The following is a 24075-nucleotide window of genomic DNA, read 5'->3' as shown; positions in this document are numbered from 1 at the left end:
CAGGGATAGCCTCAAAACCTGGCCTGTTGGGGGATCTTGAGGACCGGAGTTGGCCACCTCTGCTCTAGATCTTAACCTACAATCATGACAGAAAAGGAGGAAGTCAAACCACAGAAAGAAGAAGATGAAGAAGAAGAAGAAGACTAAAATGCCTTCATCTGGTAGACCTTACCTTTCCATGCATTAATAGCCGTATGGTCAATGTGACGTTAAGACCCCCCTCTGGTGCATTTGCGTCGTTTATGTTCATGTTGAGCAGTTCTCTTCAGCAGCCGGCCACAGGTTGCTATCTTCTTCCTTTTTTATTCTGCAGGGAGATAATTGCACCAGGTCAAATAAACTGTACGGCAAGAATACGAGACAATATAATGTTCAGCATAAATGTATCTAGGACAGGAGCAAAGTGTTCTAAATGTATTATGTATGTGTATGAAAAGTAGTCATCTATTTACCGCACCTAGAGCGGCAAATAGAAGATTACTACTTTTCATTGTGACTACATATGGCAGAAGCGAGATCCCAGCCATCCTTCAAAAATGAAGTGCAAGAACATCAAATATTACATGTATGTATATGAAGGAATTCTCTCCTACCTATAGGGAAATCAAATCAAATACATTAGAATTGAAAGACAGAAAAGACAGAAAGACATTCTTACATTTATCTTTTCCTATTTTAGTTGTTTCCCTAAACTCGTTCTGGAGAGGTTACAGTTACGCCAGATAAATCCATGTCAGCATGTCTCGTCTTTCACAAATACCTATCAACCGCCCAGACAATCCCTGGCAAATCTGGGGAACACCGTTCAGAATACCAACAAGATCACATTTTCACTGTCACGCTTCCACAGCCAAAGCAAAGCAAGCAGCAGTGTCACTCGTGGATAATATTCAACGGCAACGGTATACAGAGCATTCAAGATCACACACCACAGGAGCAGGAGCTCTGAAGCATGATTACGCAAATGTAGCAAGACTTCGCTGCCATGGACGTTGGCGGTCATGTGATCACGATAATCGGGGCACCTAAGGATTAACACTGCGGGGGGGTCTCATTGAGAAGCACGGACCCCTCGCAGCACGAGCACGGCAGACACTGTCAACCAGGAGCCTGTACAGACTTTATAAGTTGCATTACTTGTGCAGATGTAGTAAGACTTACTGCCCCCAGTACCGTGAACTAACAAGCAAATGTCTGTGACTCTGAAATGCTCAAAATGTATGACTAGCAAATTTGGAGCATTCAAATGTAATGACAAAATATTTCGTATCTTGTTGTTGTGCTATAACCATCTCAGTTAATATTTTAGATTTGAAAGGATGAAATAAGTGAAACATTTTTATTAATACCAAGCAAGACGTAATCCATTGTGCGTCATTCCACAGAACTGAAAGGGTTAAGAAGGGCAACGTGCATTACATCTACAGCACTGTGTATGTGATTGCAGCTCCTAACATGTCAGTGATTCAACCAAATAAACAATATATTTGCATTCACTCTATTGCTCTTTCATAGATACCGAGGCCCACTAGCCTGTGGCTCAAAATATATTTTGGTCTCAGTGCAAAGCCCTCATTTGCAACAAATGAACCAAGAACCACTTGCTGAATTTGAGCAATGTCAGACTACATTTGTGTCTATAGCTGCCATTCCCTCCAAGGACATGGACCTGCCAGCTCCAGCTATTGTGGGACAGAGATTTCCTAATCCCTTATGACGGATTAAGGTTTTTGTAAGTCTTTTATCCCCTCAGTGTTGAGGGGCCTGCAAAGCATTGCTCTGCACAGTGGGTGTTAGCAACGTCTTTTCAAATACAACCTCTTCAAGGTGCCTGACCTTGATTTAACCTGTGTGTTTATACATACAGTAACTAGCTCTTACTAATGACGAGGCCATACGCAGTAGATTATCACCACTAGGCATTTATTATGCGTTTCCTAGCAGCTTATCTATTTATTATTCAGATGCGGCTACATCATTTTTAATTAAACAAGTGTTGTCATTAAAATGTGACTCCCATGGTACGACGCATTACTCTTCTGAACTATTAAAACATTACAGCAATTATCTCTGCCATTATACACAAGCCGTTCTAGCAGCAAAGCAGACCAAAATTAAGATAAAGACCATCAAATTACGTGGGATGTCTGTCCTCCTGTCTTGTGCAGTATGGGTGATTCAGAGGCAATAAAACCAATAAAAATCATTATTCTCCTCCTTCCTACATCTAAAATATTTGCCTTTTTAATCACTGAGGTGTCTGTTTCATTACTGAGCCTTCACAAGTAGCTGCCGAGAACCAAGGTGATCAAATTGCAATGTAACCATCCAGGACACTAACTTGTTAAGCATGAGTATATATTCCTCTTTTATTCTTGTGTGCAACAGAATTGGATTCCCAATTTACATTCAAACACGATTAACAAATTCCATATGTTCATGCAGCCGGCAAGGTGAAAAACCCTAGCACCAGTGTACCAAAGCAAGCCTTTATTTGCTTTAAACCATAGCTTCGTCCCTGTCCTATACCCATCCCCCATATTTAATGACATGTAATGCTGTCTTCCTTTCACTTCCGAACATATCTCTTCTATTACATGTTCCTGAGCAAGGGAAGAAAGATGGTTTCACAGCATATTGAATTGAGGACACAAACCATTTGGGAAGATACTAATCTGAATAATTTAATACAAAACAAGCAACGCCATGACATCACATTTTATGCAGGTTAAGGTGGACAGAGGATGAACCTTTGTGAAACAGGATGCCCTGCTGAATTGAGTTTTAATTATTATGTTCATCATCATATGCTTTGTTTTCATGAAATGTATGCATTAAGTAATATAACTTCACCAATTAACCAATTATTACAGCAGTTCCTCCTAGGCAGCATTTACAAAAATAAACACAATGAAAAAATATATATATAATAATAATATACATTTTTTATATGTACATATATATATATACATACAATGTTATATATATATATGAACTAGGGGTGTATATACACAGACCTAATTGTTCTGGAATTCAAAATGGCTGCTGGATACACCCCTGGCAAACTAGTGACTAAGGGGAACATTGCTGTAAGCACAATATTCCAGTTTTCATTGGTTGTTGGGGCCAGTACCCAGGTCCCCCCCCACCCCCCATTCTTCAAGTAACATTAAAAATGGATTTGGAGTGAGGAACAGCTGTTTTAACAGGAATAAAATACTACGTTATCGAGGACCATGTGTCTGAACCGTTTCAGATCAAAACAATAGTTTGAAATGTTGCTCCCAATGCTTGTATTTCACTTCACACCAGCGGCTCTTTTCTTGTAGCTGATTTATAGTGATTGTAATTTCAGGCTGCTGTGGAACTGTACAGGCCCTTACATTGTGACATATTATGTTACACATAGAAACACATGAAAGAGTTCTCTCCGGTATTCACAGCTTTACTTCGCAAGCATGGCTTTCGTTTTTTAAGCTGAAGGCCTTTTTCTATTAGAAAATCAATGTTTAGTGTAAAGAAGCCAACGTGACTGAGAGCGGGAAAATAACACATAAAAATTGATATTTTGTCCATGACGGACACATTAATGATTCCACTTTGTGTACAATGAAGAACGCCCTACAGCACTGGAGAAGTGGCTCAGTAAGTAACGACACTGGTTCAATTCCCAATGTGGGCTCCTTGTGACCTTGGGCAACTCACTTTATCTCCCTGTGCCTCATTCATCAAAAACATTGATTGAAAATTGATCTGGGGAGGGTCTGTGTCTGTAGAAATTGTATTAGCTGCGTACTTAGCACTATATTGTAATTATGAAGCACTTTGAGGCCCATTGGGAGAAAAGCCCCATATGAAATAAAGTTATTATGCAGAAGATCTGACTTTCACCATAAGGCTAGCAATAAAGATTCTAGTGGGATTATTCCCTGTTTACATCTGCTCCAAATGATAACATTGAAGTATTTATTTAGTCGATTCTTTAAATGTCATAATAAAGCAATTCCAATAATTTGCTTTTCTACTTGCTATGTTATTTAAGTAAAAATACAAATAAAAGACTGAAGTTAAAAGTAGATTTTGAAATCTTCATTTTTCTGTGTGATAACCTGAATAAGTTGAATAACACTGAACGCAGAGTTTTACTAGCTGTATTGGTCCTGGAAAATATAAATGCATTGTAGTTTGTGTATCCCATGTATGACTCATAGGATTCTTCATGTACAAGTATATATTAGTGAACATAAAGCTTTCACAAGTCGCTTCTACCTCTGAACTGACTTCAGGACAGTATGATAGAGTATTGCTGCTCATTTGGTAATTAAATGGAAGCAGGCAAGGCTGCGGAAAAACAATATTAACAGGACCAAATCACGCAGCATTCATTTAGTCCTTCATTACACACACGAGAGATTGTGCTTGAATGTTTTACCACCATGTTTCACATTTCTTAAAAAAAGATGTACTTTAATCATGCAGTTCAATTCTGCAATGCTAGAGACGTGTAAAGATAAAGGTATACTACCAAGAAATTAGACAAGCAAATGACAAAAAAAAAATGAATTAAAAATAATTTAGTTCTGTAATATTAGGTAATAGTAATTTTTTTTTGTCTTTTCCAACTCTTAAAGCCATTTTAATGCGTTGTAAAGGAGCAATCCAAGCAATATTCTATATGTGTTTTTTTTTAAATAAATCATTTCTGTAGTATTAAATAATACTTACAGTACATTTTTTTATTTTAAAATTCAACTCATAATGTTATTTTTTTACGAGGTTTTAATATACTGAGCATACTTTGATTTCTATATCAGGCTTTAGCCCACCTCCCCAGCAGTGCAAGATATTGCAACACTTTTCTGTTTGTGATCATTTGTTGCCAATGTTCCCAGCATTTGGAAACTATAACAATAGATAATGTTACCTTAGAAATATCAGGATACATTGTAGCTGCTGAGTTACACCGACTGAAGGATTGATAGGAACTGAAAGGCGGCCATTATGTTAGTCCCACAATCAGGAATTTGACAGATTTATAACAGGAGCAGCAAACGATTGGCAGCTTAGGTAAGAATGTAGAATTATACATGGTCACATGCTTTACATATACAAATAATTAAGAAAAAAATGGGGGGATGTCGTATTGCTGCTTTAAGAGGTGTGCTGCATGCCACATTGTCCTTACCTCGCCAAGCCCATTCATGGGCAACCTCCAATATCTGGTTAGATAAATATACCGTACTGTAGGTCTACATGGAGGTAAAATATATGGGAAGATTAACAGTATAAACATGCCAAAAAGTGGGCACTTGTTAGGCTAAGGCCCCGCCCCCTCAGTCAGCGCGCCCGCACTGCAGACAGGCGGCGCGCTAAAAGGCAATTGACCGCTACCTGCGGTCTGTAGGGAGCGGGAGGGGGCGTGGTTTGACCGGAGGGTCCGCCCGTTCATCCATCCCCCCACACACACAGCTTCCATCCTGCAGCTCCTTCCCTGCTCCCCTCCACTCACACAGGCACTCACACACACAGGCAAATACACACGGGGGGGGTGAGTGTGTGTAAATCGGAGCGGGGGGGAATCAGAGGGGGGAAATCGGAACGGGGGGAGGTGAATGGTACGGGAGGGATCGGAGCAGGGTAGGGGGATCAAAGGGGGGAAATCGGAATGGGAGGGTGAATGGAACGGGGGGGGGGGGGATCGGAGCAGGGGGGGAAGGGAAATCGGATTGGCTGCTGGGATCCAATCCGTGATTGGTTGTGACGCGGCACTCGCCGAAATCAGAAACTCCTTGTAGCTCCGGCTGGCTGACGCGTCACAGCACGCAGTCAGCCACGCCGGAAGGAGCCAGCGGGGACATCAAGAACAGAGGCAAGCAGCTGGTGGTCCGCGGCCGTGCGCGCCGCCGGCCGCAGCGGGACCAAAGCCTTATAGTTCACAATTGGTTTTGCAGCTCCTGGGTCTTCTATTCTACCTCATGCTAGAAAGGGAAGAATTCCTCTGCTGTCACGATAAGCAACTCAGGGGTTCTTTGTGAGGGGCACCAATATCATCGTGTCCAAGTGATAACCTCGCTTCTAACTTTCCTACCATTTTCACCTCTTCCATTTGGAAGGGGAGGGAGACCAAAGTAAACGTAGGATAGAGATTAGATTAGGAGTGGCCAACTCCAGTCGTCAAGGGTCACCAATAGGTCAGGGTTCCAGGATATCCCTGCTTCAGCACAGGTGGCCCCGTCAGTTGGTCATTCAGAATGACTGTGCTGAAGCAGGGGTATCCTGAAAACCTGACTGGATGCTGGCCCTTGAGGACTGGAGTTGGCCACCCTGACATTAGTGTATAGCGATAACAAGTGTTTTTGCACTGCGCTACTTTTTGTGTGCATTTGCAACAAATGTAACAAAGGGTTTGCCATCATTGACCCCAGATCACCTCAGATCTAGCAGATTTAATGAATGCTAATAAGATGTGGGGAAAAAAACCATTGGCTAATATTATTCACCTTTTAAAAGTATATGTTGTAAAGAAAACAGGAACAACACTAACAGTTTTCACATGTATTAATGAATTGCCTGGCCCACTTATACTACAAGTATTATGAGAGAGGTGACCACATGCTCACTATTAACACTATCATTGAACACTTGGACATTTCATTAGTGCACTCTTTAATATATGTATAATATAATATTTACAAGGGTGTTTATTGTTATTACTTTCACAGAGCGTCCTCATAAGGCCGGACTCATGCTTATTACGTTTAGTCAATAATAATAATTTGGCCTTGAGTTTTGCTGCCTCTTTCTAGGTTATTTAGGAATAAGGAGCAAGTCATATCAATCTGTATGTGTCTTATGAGATATTTAATGTTACAAGATCATCAAAGCCAAACAGTGTGCAGTGTGTGTGGTTAAGAGCTGGTCCCCGATCAGTGCTGTTCGTTATCCCTCCTGAGTGATGAGGTGGTTGTTGTATTCTAATCAGGGATGGAAGGACTGGTATTGATACCAGAACATTTATATATTGAACTTAAAACACTTTAGAACTGAAAGGACCCAGAAGGCAAGTACCAATCATTCAATGTCATAGGACGGCAAACACTGACCCTTTTTATCATTGCAAGCATTTGCTACAATGGAAATACTTTCCCCATTGCTACATGTCAAATACTAAAATGTCTGAAATATCTTCAGCGACACTTAAAGACTTTGATGGAAAAAGCATCAGCTATTTTCAATGTTTGCTTTATCATTGTTCATTGTGACATTTATAACTCTGTATATTCAAGTTATATGTCATTTATAAGTTATATGTCATTTATTATACTATCATTAGCATGCAATAGTGTACATACACTATAATATGTAGGCTATGCATAAAGCTTGCAGACTGGCACAGATAATTTTGTATGTACAGTCTGTATATCTTTATATAGCGCTTTACAAAGACAATACAGGGGATTATAATACAATAAGCGCAACAAACTCAGACAATAGGAAAGGAAATCTCCCTGAAGAGCTTCAATCTAGGTTTAGGCTAAGGCCCCGCTCCCTCAGTCAGCGCGCCCGCACTGCAGACAGGCGGGGCGCTGACAGACACAGGCCGCGATATGCGGTCTGTAGGGAGTGGGAGCCGGAGCGGGAGGTGGGCGGGAGGGGGCGTGGCTTGAGCGGAGGGACCCACTACTCCCCCTCTCCCTCCACGGGCTCGGGCTGCAGGAGGGAGCTGCTGCGGGCTGCTGTAAGGTAAGCAGCTCCCTCCCCCTTCTGCCACAAAACACACACACACACACTACCTTGAGTAGGAAGCTGCCTGATGACAGCTCCCGCTCCCGCCCCCGCCGCTGATTGGCTCATCAGCACACCACGTGACGCGTCATCGCTCGGGATCACAATTTTCTTGAATCCCCTACCGGCTGACGCGTCACAGTGCGTAGTGAGCCGTCAGCGAGGGGGGACTGGGACCGGCTAGGGAGGATTCCCCTGCTGGTGGGGAACGCTCGCGCGGCTGTCCGCGCCGCCGAGCGCAGCGGGTCCCAGCCCTAAGTCTCAGTCTCTTAAAGCAGCAAGCAGTTGGAGGGGGGGTGGCAGGGGGGAGAGAGGGGTCCCTGGTTCCCATCCTGTAAAAAAAAAGTGAGGGGGTAAAATAGCATTGGAATTGCTACTTTTAATTAGTAAACTTGTCAATATATTTTTTTAAGTTCTTATTGAAACTGAACTGAGCAGAACTACTATCGTATGAATCACCCTGTTCAGAGCAGAACACCCAGAACATTAGTGAATGCCACAGGTCTGCAACCCTGCCTTTCCCCATTATATCTTAGCAGACAATGCTTCCACTGCAGCCAAGGATTCTGGGTACTGACATGCAAATGAGCACTCACTGTGTGCACTCTTTGTGCATCTTAACATTTGCATCTTCTTGCGCATTTTAACATTGATGCCCATAAGCTTCTGCCTGCCGTTTTACACAGCTTTTCCAGCACAGCCTGGGTTAAAGAAGTACAAGGCCAGCTAACCTCCTCACAGACAGCAATTTCAACCTTTTGGGCCTCATCAGTGTGAGGATGGTTTCAGGCCTTGCAATATGAAGCGGTTAGTGGCTATAACCAGACAAAGTAAGTTATGGTGAGTTAAAAAAAGTGACAAAAACCCTCCAACTTAGGAGGAGGAACCACTCCAAATTTGCCTGTGTTCTCCCAGAAAATAAATCCATTCAATTCAAGATAAGAGAGAGACTACATTCCCTTACCAAATATCGATGAGAAGAGTCCACATGTGGGTCAATATGAACCCAATGCATTTGTATGCAAAGGGTGACTTAGAAAGTATGGGATAGACAATACAGTTTTTATTTTCTGCAGAGAGAAGACTCCTCTGGCACATGGATGATAGGAAAAAAAGAAGGAGAAGCAAACAGAAAAAAGCAATAGCGTGATACTGTTTCAATTTTTTCCCTTATAATAGCCGAAATACAAATGCACTTACATGCGTAAAAAAAAGAGGGAGGACACCCGAGGTTCACATTGGCTGGAAAGCCTTATGTTCACACTGCATAAAGCTCAAGACACATGTTTGTGAGTGCTATAACTGCCTCATTTATTCTAATTATTTTAATAAAACGGTATTAAGCTATGTTTTTTTTATATTTTTTTGAAAAAGAAAAAAATGATCGAAGATACACTGAAATAGATTACCTAAACTGAGGAAACGCCACAAGTTTATGGTTCCGGAATTCCCAGATTTATATTCGCATGTAAGAGCATTTGTATTTCGGCTAGTATAAGTGAAAAATTACAAACTAGATCACGCTATTGTTTTGTTCTGTTTGCTTCATCTTTCTTCCTATGGTCCATGGGCCAGAGGACTCTTCTCACCTTCATTCTGGGGGGACTTGGAAACCCCGCTTCTGACTCCGGCAGCAGGACTAAGTAAAGATTGGAACCCTCCAATTTACTAGTCTTGGATCTGCAAAGTCACCACTTGTAAGTATGTTTTCTATTGAAGTATAACACGGGACTTATACTTACAAAGACCTATTGTGTGCACATATTGTAGTGACCCACTGGTTGAAGAATTTTCTTCTTATTATCACACAAATAATTTTGAAAGTTAGCGCTCCTTTCTCTTTTCTAACAGTTTTTATCTTCTTAAGTGCTTGTAAATTAGTGTTAAAACCGGGTCAATCTTCCTCCAAAAAGTAAGAATTAAATAAAAATTAATAATACGTAACCCCCCTTCCCCGTAACTAAGGGGAACCACCTGTGCTGCCGTTAGCTGTGGCTCACAGAAGGCCTCAGCCTCTGCCACTGGGAGCCTGGGGTGATCTATTGTTCGCCTCGATGCAGGGCCTCCACCTGGGAGGGATCCCAGCATAGCAGGATAGCCCCTCTCAGGAACCAATTGCAAAAGTAAACACACACACGGAAGTATATAATAACTGGGTTTACTGAATATAGAAGGACGGCAACCTGAACCACACAGTATAACACACACAATACAATACACAGGGTGAGTGTCCCCAAAGTACATAGGGTGTGTGGCACTAATATCCCTGGTGTCCCTGGTCCCAAATGACAGTCCCAACCCAAAAGTGTGTGGGGTAGTGCTACCCACAAGGTATGTGTGGCCGTTGGTGCTCGTAGTCTTGATACCTTCCTGGTATTCGTCGAGACCAGGCCGCCTTGGCGGAGGGTTCACTGGGGCGCAACGTGTCCCACACCGTGCGGATCCTCAGGCATCCGGTCCATCTCAGAGGGAGCTCCTGTTGGAGTTTGTCCCTTTCCAAGTGTCTCTGATAATAGAGCCCGGGTCTGGTCTCAGACCGTAAGCCGTGCGCACCGCGTGGCATCTGTCACTGGTGCACTAACCCTAACATGGTAAGATAAGGAGAACCATCCCTATCTGAGGGCCTTCCCTGCAGCAGCCACAAGCTAAGATGAGTCAGGGCCAAGTGGGATCTATGGGGGGGGGTCTCTGGCCTTCTACAGAGGCCACTGGCACTCTGAACACCTCCTTACCCCTTGCTGTCCCTGCTCTGACTGGCGCGCGGTGTCTAGTGCGCCAAATGTATCTAACTGCTTGCAGGAGATCCAGACAGCCCTATTGGCTCGGTGCCTACATGTGATCAGCTGCCCTTGGGGCTGCTGGGAATTGTAGTCCCTTGCGGAGCCTTTCCTAATGGCCGCCGCAACTTGGTAGCTTCTGCGCATGCACAAGGTCCACACTGCGCTTGTACCCGAATTAAGATGGCCGCCACCTACTCTCCTACCCACCGCGGAGCTCTGGCAACTCAGACCCACCCGACAACCGTCCCCTCCCTGCACCGGAGGTAAGGAGAAGCTCCCATTGCCTCCTCAGCCGCTCTGTCCCCTTCCCCACCCGGCATAGGGAATTTTCAGCTGAAAATGTTCCAAAATGGCCGCTTCGGCATATATAACTGAGAAGGAGTGGCTCAGTGAGTAAAGACACTGACTGGCACTGAGTTTGAACCAGGGGAACCTGGTTTAATTCCCGGTGTCAGCTCCTTGTGACCTTGGGCAAGTCACTTTATCTCCCTGTGCCTCAGGCACCAAAAACATAGATTGTAAGCTCCACGGGGCAGGGACCTGTGCCTGCAAAATGTCTCTGTAAAGCACTACGTAAAACTAGCAGCGCTATACAAGAACATGCTATTATTATTATTATTATTATTATGTATATAATTACCACCATAGCCTTAAAGCACATTGAAGTCTACAAAAAATAAACACATTTGCTTGGCTCCTTAAAGCTGCAAACAAAGCAATATCCTACTTGTGTGTGTGTTTTTTTTTTTAAATAAATCAGTTCTGTGCTATGAGAAAATACTTGTAGAATTTAAAAAAAAACACAACTCTGAAGGACATTTTTAATGCATTACAATATAACAGCATTTTTTGTTTCTATAGCAACCATTTACAAATTCACATCCCCTTCCTATTCTGAAACAGGCTCTGGCACACCCCTTTTTGAACCCTGCCCGCTCTCTAGCAGAACTTTGCATCTTGGGTCCACTTCTGCTGCACTGACAGCCATTTAGTGAACCCTCGAGCCGAATCTTCGCCGATCGATCACAGGAGAACGGATCAATCGGCAACTTAGCTAATTACTTATCATTGTATCTATTGTATTGATGTACATATTAAAGGGGAATTATTATTATTTTTTTTAACCGGCAGCTTGGACTGCTGCTTTAAGGTAACGCTCTGCATTCATGTTTTTTGTACAAATGGTCTGCTCTTGACACTGTTTGGGCTGGTTGCCAATTATGATTTTAGATTCTATTGTGGCACTTGGATCAATGTTGCATTATAGCTGATTCTCATAAATATTATCGCTCTAGATTAAAACAAACCAGCACTATAAATTAATGAGACGTAACTAATGCATACCTTTTGACTACATTATTGCCTCACATTCATTATGGAGCTTTTGCTAAACCATATGCAGAAAACTGTCTACTGGGAAATATTTCCACCATTGCATGCTTCATTACGGACAAAAGCAAGATTTTAAGTTAAAACAAGAAAATCAGATTCTGTCCTCCAGGTTTCTGTAGCAACCAATAGCTTTTCATACAATGGGGTTGATCTGATAAATGATTAGCTAAGTATAAATAATGTTATGCCGATCTGATAAATGATTAGCTAAGTATATATAATGTTATGCTGATCTGATAAATGAGTAGCTAAGTATAAATAATGTTATGCTATTACTCAAACATTAGTAAAAAAAAATATCTTGGATAAAATTTTGCATGTGTGAATTACTTGTCGTCATCCCAAAAATGCACAGAATAGGGCTCTTCCTGCATCTACAATATGTGTATTGGTGTGTAAATCCTCCAGCACACTTGTGTGTGTAACTAACAAGGTTGCTAGAGCTGTGCATGCCCTATTTCAGATGCACATTTTGTTTAGTCATCGTACTGTACATGGCCTTTGATACAATTCTCCGCAGGGAAAAAGAAAACATTCTTTGGCAAAACTACAGCCACTGCCTATTGTAGGTTACACATGTCTTCCCAGTCAAGCGTGATTAATCACTTTAAATCAAAATGCTCATGACCCGTAGCCAGCAGTATTCTTTCATCCATAATGCCCGCTTTATGAGCTCTGAACCTCTATCATTTAAAAAATGTGCCTCTCTGATGGAACTATAATTTAATTACTTTCTCTGCTGCCTGTTCTATTTTGTCTCCTCGCTGTGATTGGGTTGAGAGCCTGGAAGCTTATGGAAAAACATCTGCCGCGAGAATTATTTTGGGAGGCGCCTTTCAACATCTCTCTCCTGAAATGACTTCATTTGCCGTGTCATGGAGGGAAGTTATTCATTATGTTTCACCCGTGTCGTTCCCAGGTTGTGGAAGAGTGAGAAAGTGAATCATCCCAATATGGTATGAGAACGTTTGTCGTATCCATTATTATAACATAGCTGGTGCTTGCGTGTTTTGAACAGAATAATGGGTGATGGGTTATGCTGGCATTTTGGAGAAATGTAAGTTTTCAGGCTATGTCCTAAAGAAACTGGTAAACATACTTATTCGGAAGAACCGGGCTATTATTAGTAATTAGTTTAGCACTAATACTAATACTGACTATTTTGTGGGAGAAGGTGGTAAATAACAAACAGGCAACGGTAACTTACAACTCTTTATTCTGTTTCAGAAACATGATGTGTCAGCAACTTGCTACAGACCCATTCTGGCTAACAGGAACCAGCAAGTTGAACTGTATACCGGACAGAAACATATACAAGAGATGGCACAAGACAAAAAAACTAAGTAGAAAAAATGACCAAGACAAAAAAACTAAGTAGAAAAAATCCTTGCAAAGCTCTTTACATCTGTTGGAGGAACAAGGAAATTCCAGAACAATGGAGTAATGCCATAGTTATCCTCAATCACAAGACAGGAGATAAACAAGACTTCAAGAACCACAGACAAATCAGTCTACTTCCAAACACTTGCAAGATTTTTTACAAAGATACTCACTAATCGGATGCAACAGATCCTGGATTTTGCCCAGTCTAAAGAACAACCGGGATTGAGCAGTGGATACAACACTATGGGCCACATCCAAGTCATACAAGAAGTGATTTCCCAAAGTAATGAATACTATCTGCCATTCACCTTATGATTCATAGATTATGAAAAAAGCACTTGTTTCTGTCTACGCCTCAGCGGCTATAGATGCACTAAGAAGACAAAATGTTTAGGAAGCATACATTGATATTATAAAGAACATTTACCAGAATGCCACATCAACCACTCAAATACATGAAGATTTAAGCAAGATAAGGATCTGCAAGGGAGTGCAACTCGGAGACACCATGTCATCAAAGCTTTTCAACTCAACACTTGAAGAATTGTTCAAGACATTAGATTGGCAAGAAAAAAAGGGTGTGTGGGGTGAGCACGCGCATTTTAAGTGAAATTTCTTTGTGTTTTGTCACTGAAATTGTATTTATACTCTCAAAAGTATTTCACTGAATTGAAAACATCAAAATCAAAATACAATTTCAGTGACAAAATACAAACAAATGTAACTTAGAACGTGTGTGCTCGGCACACACCCCGGTTTTAATTTTTTTATATGTAGGACTCTAAAATAGCAAGGTTCAGAAGTCGTGCCATATTCTGAATTCTTAATAAAGCTTACATAGTGCATCCTCTTATTGATAAGATGATTCTGCTTAATACATATTTCCACTTATACATGTACAAACAAATGAAAGAACATATAATCAGCTGTGTGTTTCCTTAATTTGAAGATTACTCCTGCATATTTCTGTGCTGACAGACACATATGTGTGTGGTGGAGGGGGGGGGGGGGAGGGGGTCTGGCTGTGGTGGGTGCCTCTACGCATGCGCTAGTTGTGGAGGGCATCTCTGCACATTCCATGACCGCTTCTGAGACTCAGCACATGACCCACCTCTGGGCATGCGTAAAGAGAAGGCCGCTCCTGCGAATGCCCACGGCAATGGCCGCTCCTGCACAAGAGCGCGTTGATGACTGCTTGAGTGCATGTGCGCAGTGACGGCTGCTACTGCGCATGAGTACGGTGATGGGCGGTTCTGTGCGTGCGCACAGTGACGGCCGCTCTTGCGCATGTGCGCTATGACGACTAGTCCTGCACATGTGCAATGAAATTGAATTAAATCAATAGGGGAATGAATATGTGATGCAGCGCATTTGGAAGAACAAAGACAATATATCAAGGGAAACCTCAGTTTGCCTCAAGAAGGAAGTTTTTGACCAGTGTATTCTGCTCGTATTCACTCATGGATATGAAACTTGGACCCTAAATGCGAAGATAATACAGAAGCTTCAAACAACGCGAAGACGTATGGAGATATGTAAGATGGTTATTACCCGAAGAGATAGGAAAAACAATGAATGGGTTTGAAATCAAACAAAACTCTGTGACATCATCAAAAGTATGGGCCGGACATATCCAATTTCCCATTGCTTTACACGACACTAATCTGAAGCAAATATAATTCAACGCCTTAGCATAATGGATTACATTGGCACAAACAAGTTAAAGAAGAAATATTTCTCAAAGCCAGTTAAAGAAGAAATATTTCTCAAAGGCAGTTAATTTTTGTATATAAAGGAATCATTTCATAGTTGAGAAGCATTGAATAATCAGTGGGGGAACACAGGGGTATATTGTCCTACGTCGTTGCTATTTACATAGGAAATCAACAGGAAAACAAGGAAGCTTTGTAGTTTGTGTTGATTGCCTATAAATGCAGTTCTGTTCTCAGACATAACATGACTTGTCAGCACCGCTAGAATGCATCAACCTTCCATGCAATTGAACAATTAATAAGCCTCTGCTCTGTTTTTTAAGAAGTGGGCATCGTGATGCAACCTGATTAAACTTGCCAGGACTGTCACCTTTTGTATGGAATAAACCAAAGGCAATATATAATCTCTCTAACTTCAATATCTGAATTAAGTGGAGGTGACTGTACTTCTAAAAGAGCACACATTTGTGGAATGATTCATACATCACCACAGTGTCTTACTTGTTAACAGCTCCTGTTTTCAACATGAGGGCAAAATGCCCATTATAGTACTAATGAAAGCTGCCATTTGAGCCAAGGCAGTGGGGCTGCCATTTGAGCTAAGGCAGAGAAGCCATCCCAAAATACCACATCAGTCATGACTGAGGTGTCATTCATATTGTTATGTAACTTAAATGTAAAAGAAAAAAAAAACATTTGTAACTTTTTTTATATATGAGTCTTGTGCTAATTGAAGTAAAGCTAATTAATTGCACTGTCAAGATAAAAACATTGTCAGTTTGATGCAAGACACCCTTAGGGCTGTTCTATAGAGTGTGCGGCCGTGCGCTTTTTGTGTGTATGCTGAGCTGTGAGCTGTGTGAAGGTACTGTGTGTTTATGTGTGTTTGTGTGTATGCATGTGTATGTATATGTGTGTGTATGTATGTGTAATTTATTATTTATTAAAAAAAAAACACTTTTGTAAAAATAAAATATTTTTTAACATTGTGCAGACACGTTCAGACACACACATACATACACACACATATATACATACATACACATGCATAATACACACACATATATACATACACACACACACACACACACACACACACACACACACACACACACACACACACACACACACACACACACATATATACATACATACACATGCATACATACACACACATACATACACACACATATATACATACATACATACACATGCATACATACACACACATATATACATACATACACATGCATACATACACACACACACACACACATACACACACATATATACATACATACATACACATGCATACATACACACACATATATACATACATACATACTCATGCATACATACACACACACATATATACATACATACTGTACATACACATGCATACATACACACACATATATACATACATACACATGCATACATACACACACATACATACACACACATATATACATACTGTGACAGAAACCAGGGGTTGGTAATAAACTCCATATACAGGGCTCCCAGGATACTGAACAGTTTCTGTCCTGTCTAAGCTGAACAGGGCAGCCTCGTGGTACAGGCACTCCATTCCACAGTTTGTCTGCTGCCTGTTTTCTGTCACCTGTCATGCTGATTAGAGTTCAGGTATATAAGACCTGTTTCCTGTTTCCTCTGAGCCCCCGCCCAAGAGCCTGGAAGGCTGCTGAACTGCAGAGGGGTGAGAAAGCCTCTTTCCCAAATCGCTTCATTCATTCTGTTAGTTTGTCTAAAGATTGCAAAGGTACTTATTTTGTTGGTGGAAGTGGACAAGCCACTTCCAAATCTGAGTCAGGGACATCTAAGTTTAAGTTATCGCTCAGACGAGCAGCTTTTTGTTTGGCTTTGTTTTCTGTTTAAACTGTGGCAGTCTCAGTGCCTGGGACTGAATAAACCAGGCATAGCCTGTTTAAAGGAACAGTACGTGACGTCTCATCATTTAACCTACCCTAAAAGACCGTGTTCTAACAGTCCCGGACAGACGGCGGAGCCCCGGAGTAAGCCGTTTGTCACATATGGTGGAGAATGCGGGCAGAACACTGAAAGGTCTGGGGGTTAAAGAACTTTAAAAAAAAAAAAAAAAAGTTTTTTTTTTCTCTCTCTCCAAACAAGATGGAAGACGTGGTGAGTGCTCTGGTACGCAATGTCGCTGTCCAGAAAGACGCGAATGAAGCCCAGCAACAGGCGAGTGAAACCCAGCGACAGCTGTTAATAGCCCAGCAAGAGACTAATGCAAACCAGCAAGAGACAAACCGCCTGCTGAGAGAGGAGCAAAAGCGGTTCGCTCAGGGCTTACAGCAGGAACTCGAGATCCTGAGGGGGACTATCAGTAACCTTCCACTGGCAGAGGCAGCCCCAGTTCCGAAAATGACCAGGGCAAGCCACTACCTTCAGAAGATGGGACCCTCGGATGATGTGGAAGCCTATCTTCTCACGTTTGAACGCACGGCACAGAGAGAGGGATGGCCAGAAGCTGAGTGGGCTGGTCTAATCGCACCCTTCCTAAGCGGCGAACCCCAGAAGGCTTACTTTGATCTAGAGCCAGCCGAAGCTAACGTCTATGCAAAATTGAAGTTCGAGATCCTCGCCCGCCTCGGCGTAACCACGGCTGTTCGTGCCCAAAGGTTTCACGCATGGTCCTTCACGATGGATAAAGCCACCCGAAGCCAGATGTATGACCTCATCCACCTCGCCCGGAAGTGGCTACAACCCGAGATCAACTCAGCAAGCCACATCGTGGAACGGTTGGTCATGGACCAGTTCTTGAGGAAACTTCCCTCTGCCTTACGCCGTTGGGTCAGTCGGAGTGACCCCCACAATGCGGATGAGCTTGTGGCCCTTGTAGAAAGGTACAGTGCAGCAGAAGAGCACCCGCAACCCACAGTCGTGGAGCAACCCCACTATCCGAGGTTCCAGGACTCTTCCAGAGACGGTAAAAGGGTACCGGGGTTAAGGGGCGCTGAAGAGCGGCGACCACCTTCACGCCGCTCCAGCAACAGTGGTTCGCACACTAAGGGCAATAGCCAACATGGGGAGCCGGGAAAAGGCTCTAAGTGGGACACAGACTATGTACCTAAATGTGTAAATTGTCATGAGAGGGGCCACACAGCAAAAATCTGCCCACTAAATGATGAGCCCATGCAATGCAACAGCGTGGAACCTTATTCGCTGTTGTCCCAATGTATGGGCCCTAGCCCAGAGGACCCCTTGAATAACCATCTGTGGGCATTTGTAAAGGTTAATGGTAAGAGGGTTCGGGCACTTCTTGACTCTGGGAGTATGGTCACACTAGTGTCCGAATACCTATTGCCCATTAAGAAGAAACAGGTAAACAGTTCACAAAGAGTGGCAATTTGTTGTATACATGGGGATAATCATGAATATTCCACTGTTGATGTTTTTTTTTAAACAGAATTTGGTTCTTTAGATTTCAAGGTGGGTGTTGTACCCAAACTGGCACATGATGTGTTAATAGGGACCGACTTTCCCCATTTTCTAAAAATGTGGTCCCCAGCTCAGAATAGCGCCCAGAGTTCAATAGCAGACCATAACGAAGTGTTAGAAGAAACAAATCCTTTCCCTTTTTCAGAAATGGAGGTTGACGAGGGCCCAAATAAGAAGGGGGAAAAGGAGGAGTGCTGTGAAATTCCCTTCCCCATCACTACTTTGGTAGGGAATACCCCAAATCAAGATGTTGATCAGGCACTTACCACCCCAGTACAGGATAAGACCCTCGCTGACCTAGAGGTCAGTCCTGGGAGTTTTAAGAAGGCCCAGTGGGAGGACCCCACATTAGCGGTAGCAAGGGGAAATATACGGGACCAGAATAGTACTCATGGCCAACCAGATAGGTCACTTGCTTACCCCTACTTCGAGGTAGAGAACGACCTAGTATATCGGGTTGATAAAAGAAAATCAGTTACAACTAAACAATTGTTGGTACCACGGACATTCCGTAACGTAGTATTACACCTCGCACATAGTCATCCATTGGGGGGACACCTAGGGGTGGAAAAGACAAAAGAAAAGGTTCTCCGAAGCTTTTATTGGCCTGGGGTTCTGGCAGAAATTACAAACTATTGTTCCTCATGCCCAGAATGTCAGATCACCGCCCCGTTCAAAGCATACCGCAGCCCATTGGTACCCCTTCCCATAATAGAGGTACCATTTGACCGGATTGCTATGGATCTAGTAGGACCCCTAATAAAGTCTGCTAGGGGACATCAGCATATATTGGTAATATTAGATTATGCTACCCGATATCCGGAGGCAGTTCCCCTACGTAGCACCTCTGCTAAAAACATAGCAAAAGAGTTAGTACTTCTGTTTTCCCGGGTCGGAATTCCTAAAGAGATCTTATCTGACCAGGGAACACCATTTATGTCCCAAGTAACAAAAGAGCTATGTAAACTCCTAAAAATCAAGCATCTCAGAACCTCAGTCTATCATCCACAAACAGATGGTTTAGTGGAAAGGTTCAATAAAACCTTAAAGAGCATGTTACGCCGGGCGGTCGATAAGGATGGGAAAAACTGGGACTGTTTGTTACCATACCTGTTATTTGCCATTAGGGAAGTTCCCCAGTCATCCACAGGCTTCTCCCCGTTTGAACTATTGTATGGCCGACATCCAAGGGGCTTACTGGATATACAGTAGCCAAAGAAACTTGGGAACACGAGGTTACCCCTTACAGAAGTGTAATAGAGCATGTTGCCCAAATGCAGGACCGCATTGCTGCAGTCCTACCCATAGTGAGGGAACACATGGAGAAAGCTCAAGAAGCACAAAGGAATACGTATAATAAGGGTGCTAGGGTCAGAATTTTTTTTCCAGGTGATAGGGTACTAGTTCTGGTTCCCACCGTGGAGAGTAAATTCCTTGCTAAATGGCATGGGCCATATGAGGTCTTGGAAAGAGTGGGAGAAGTAAATTATAGGGTAAGGCAGCCAGGTAGGAGGAAACCTGAGCAAATTTACCATATAAACCTACTCAAGCCCTGGAAAGATAGAGAGGTCTTGTTAACCCTAGTACCCCCAGGTCCGTCAGAGAATCAAGAAACTGACCCAGAGGTTAGCATAGCTGAAACACTGTCCGTGCATCAGAAACGAGAGGTCCAGAGTTTAGTGAGAAGGAACAAAGAAATCTTCTCTACACAGCCAGGTAAAACTAACGTAATTAAACATGACATAGTCTCTGAACCGGGGGTCCGAGTTAACCTTAAACCGTACCGAATCCCAGAGGCCAAGAGAGAGGCTATAAGTTTAGAGGTTAAAAAAATGCTAAAACTAGGCGTAATTGAGGAATCCCAAAGTGGGTGGAACAGCCCTATAGTTTTAGTCCCAAAGCCAGACGGTACAACAAGGTTTTGTAATGACTACCGGAAACTAAACGCGGTGTCAAAATTTGATACTTATCCTATGCCCAGGGTGGATGAACTTGTAGAGAGACTGGGCAAAGCCCGATATCTCACAACCCTAGACCTAACAAAAGGGTACTGGCAGGTTCCCCTCACAGAAAGGGCAAAAGAAAAAACAGCCTTCTCAACCCCAGACGGCCTCTTTCAATATAAGGTGCTGCCTTTTGGCTTACATGGAGCTCCCGCCACATTCCAAAGAATGATGGATAAAATTTTAAAACCACATGTTCGGTACGCTGCCGCCTACCTGGATGATGTGGTAATCCATAGTGAAGATTGGCAGTCCCACCTTCCAAAGGTCCAAGCTGTGCTCGACGCAGTTCGGTCTGCTGGACTAACTGCTAACCCCGCTAAATGCACTATTGGTCTGGAGGAGGCCAAGTATCTGGGGTATTCTATTGGTAGAGGGTTACTCAAACCACAAACACTCAAAGTAGAGGCGATACAAAATTGGCCAAGGCCAGTCACAAAAAAACAAATAAGGACCTTTTTGGGGTTAATTGGCTACTATAGGAGGTTTATTCCCAATTTTGCAACTAAGGCAACCCCACTAACCGACCTCACAAAAGCAAGAGGACCGCTAATGGTAAAGTGGTCCCCCGAAGCCGAACAGGCCTTTAGAAGCCTGAAAGAAGCTCTCTGTGCCCAACCAGTGTTGGTCACACCTGACTTCTCCAAAGAGTTCGTAGTCCAAACCGACGCATCTGAGGTAGGGCTGGGGGCGGTACTCTCCCAGGAGTCTCAAGGGGAGGAGCACCCCATCCTTTATTTAAGTAGGAAACTAAATCCCCAGGAGAAAAATTACTCCATAGTCGAGAAAGAGTGTCTCGCAATAAAGTGGGCTGTAGAGACACTCAAGTATTATCTGTTGGGGAGAAAGTTCCGATTGGTCACAGATCATGCACCCCTTACCTGGATGTGTCAAAATAGGGAGAAGAACGCTAGGGTGACCAGGTGGTTCCTAAGCCTACAGCCCTTTAAATTTTCTGTGGAACACAGGTCGGGGCACAAACATGGCAATGCCGACGGGTTGTCAAGGATGCACTCCCTAATATCCATGGTCGCTCACCCCTCGAGGTCTGAGCTGGGGGGGAGGATATGTGACAGAAACCAGGGGTTGGTAATAAACTCCATATACAGGGCTCCCAGGATACTGAACAGTTTTTGTCCTGTCTAAGCTGAACAGGGCAGCCTCGTGGTACAGGCACTCCATTCCACAGTTTGTCTGCTGCCTGTTTTCTGTCACCTGTCATGCTGATTAGAGTTCAGGTATATAAGACCTGTTTCCTGTTTCCTCTGAGCCCCCGCCCAAGAGCCTGGAAGGCTGCTGAACTGCAGAGGGGTGAGAAAGCCTCTTTCCCAAATCGCTTCATTCATTCTGTTAGTTTGTCTAAAGATTGCAAAGGTACTTATTTTGTTGGTGGAAGTGGACAAGCCACTTCCAACTCTGAGTCAGGGACATCTAAGTTTAAGTTATCGCTCAGACGAGCAGCTTTTTGTTTGGCTTTGTTTTCTGTTTAAACTGTGGCAGTCTCAGTGCCTGGGACTGAATAAACCAGGCATAGCCTGTTTAAAGGAACAGTACGTGACGTCTCATCATTTAACCTACCCTAAAAGACCGTGTTCTAACAGTCCCGGACAGACGGCGGAGCCCCGGAGTAAGCCGTTTGTCACAATACATACATACACATGCATACATACACACACATACATACACACACATATATACATACATACATACACATGCATACATACACACACATATATACATACACACACATATATACATACATACACACACATATATACATACATACATACATACACATGCATACATACACACACATACATACACACACATATATACATACATACATACACATGCATACATACACACATACATATATTTCAGCGTCGGTAGCGGAGCGAAAATATTATTTTCACCATCTTCCCCGCTGTCGGCCGGATGCACGCTCACTGCCGTGCGCGCGGCCCTTGTATAGAAGTTCTGACTAACCTCAGCCAATTATAAGTGCCGCGCACGCGCACGTGCACGATGTAGCGCATGCGGCCACTATATAACAGCCCTTACAGTTCCTTAGAGTCTTCGTGATACTCTATGGCTAAGCAAGTGCATCTTGCACATATCGTAGGAGCTGTTTTAATTATTTGACAAATTAAGTAGTTTATTTGCATGCAATTAATTTATTATATCTGATGGATTGTCATTGTGCAGACTATCTGGAGAATTCTCAATGTTTGTTCCACCTTTTGGAGATTCTAGACCAATGGTTCTCAAACTGAGTCCCTCGGATCACCAGTGGTCCCTAGAAGCTGCTTTCATGGTGGCCCTTCCAGCTCCTATAGTCTTTAAAACTGATAGCCTTTCCATGATACAAATCAATTTTTTTTGTATTGGATTTTATACTTCAGTCCTCTCTGATCCCTTTCTCTGTCAACCCTTCACATCCCACAAGTCTCAGGGTTCTCACTACCCCCACCCACCTGTTCCCCCATGGTTGATGGTTTGCTTGGTTGTGGTGATAGCTTTGGAGCAATGAACAGTGGCCAGTGCTGATCAGAGTGGAACTTGACCATGTTGTTATACTGTAGTTGTAGTTTTTAGTGTGCTACATACATCCTGACATATGGGATGTCAACTTCACCAATTCCATAATCACCTTTATCCACCCCACATTTACTGACGTGATGTGATCATGTAATTTGTGATGTCATCAGTGATGTCAATTGTGATGTTATGTATGATGACATCAAAAAAGCATGGGGGGGAGTAAAGGTTGGGTGTCAACTTAACTTCAAAATATACAGACATTTGTAGGGTTTGCTTAAAACCGTAACTACACTTTAACAAAGTTTTTTCAATTGAATTTTCGATGGTTTTTATCCTATGGACCATAGATAGCAATTGATCCCAAGGATTCTTTCATTCATATATTTCACTATGAAATTGTTCATAGCTATCACGCAATGACATGTTGTAAAATTGTATCAAACGGATACAACCGATTGTGCTAAAAAATTTCTAGAAAATTGCACCTTGCCAATCTAACCCAAGATCCCCAAATTTCAGATGGATTGGTGAATTTTTTAGAGGGTTATGAGCAACTCAAATAGGGGCGTTATAATGAACGTCTTGTTCAAACCTTGCTATGGATGCATGGTATCCCCCCACGTCTTGTGTATATGTATATATTATATCACCTATATATGTGCATATATATATATACAAATATATATTCAAACATACACAAAATTGCAAAGCCAGTACAACCAACCTCACACTGATGATACCCAAAAGGTCGAAACAGATGTCTGTGAGTGGTTTCACTGGCTTTGCATCTAATCCCATGCTGTGCTTAAAAGCTTTGTGAACGGCGAGTATCAGCATATAAGGATTCCATGTACAAATTGATTTCAGGCAAAAGGTGACACATTGTGTGCCCATTTGCATGGCATTTCCCAGAATCCCTTGCTGCAGTGGAACCACTGTATGCTAGGTGATAATGGTGAAAGGCAGGGTTGCAGACCTGTCTAAGACATGTGAATGTGC

The 24075-nt window shown here is 42.8% G+C and overlaps 1 protein-coding gene across 10 annotated transcripts in view; it reads right to left on the bottom strand.

The window, feature by feature from the left end:
* LOC142487165 (poly(rC)-binding protein 3-like) overlaps window positions 1-24075 on the bottom strand; it is an 895499-nt gene that overhangs the window by 120424 nt on the left and 751000 nt on the right. For all 10 annotated transcript variants that reach the window (XM_075585956.1, XM_075585957.1, XM_075585961.1 and 7 more), the window contains one exon: window positions 173-307. In XM_075585956.1, coding sequence (XP_075442071.1) covers window positions 173-250 — 78 coding nt within the window. In that variant the 5' untranslated portion in view covers window positions 251-307. The remainder of the gene's footprint in view (window positions 1-172; window positions 308-24075) is intronic.

The sequence above is a fragment of the Ascaphus truei genome, chromosome 2 (genome assembly GCF_040206685.1).
Source record: "Ascaphus truei isolate aAscTru1 chromosome 2, aAscTru1.hap1, whole genome shotgun sequence".
NCBI lineage: Eukaryota > Metazoa > Chordata > Amphibia > Anura > Ascaphidae > Ascaphus > Ascaphus truei.
This window is presented reverse-complemented; position numbering and strand designations above follow the sequence as displayed.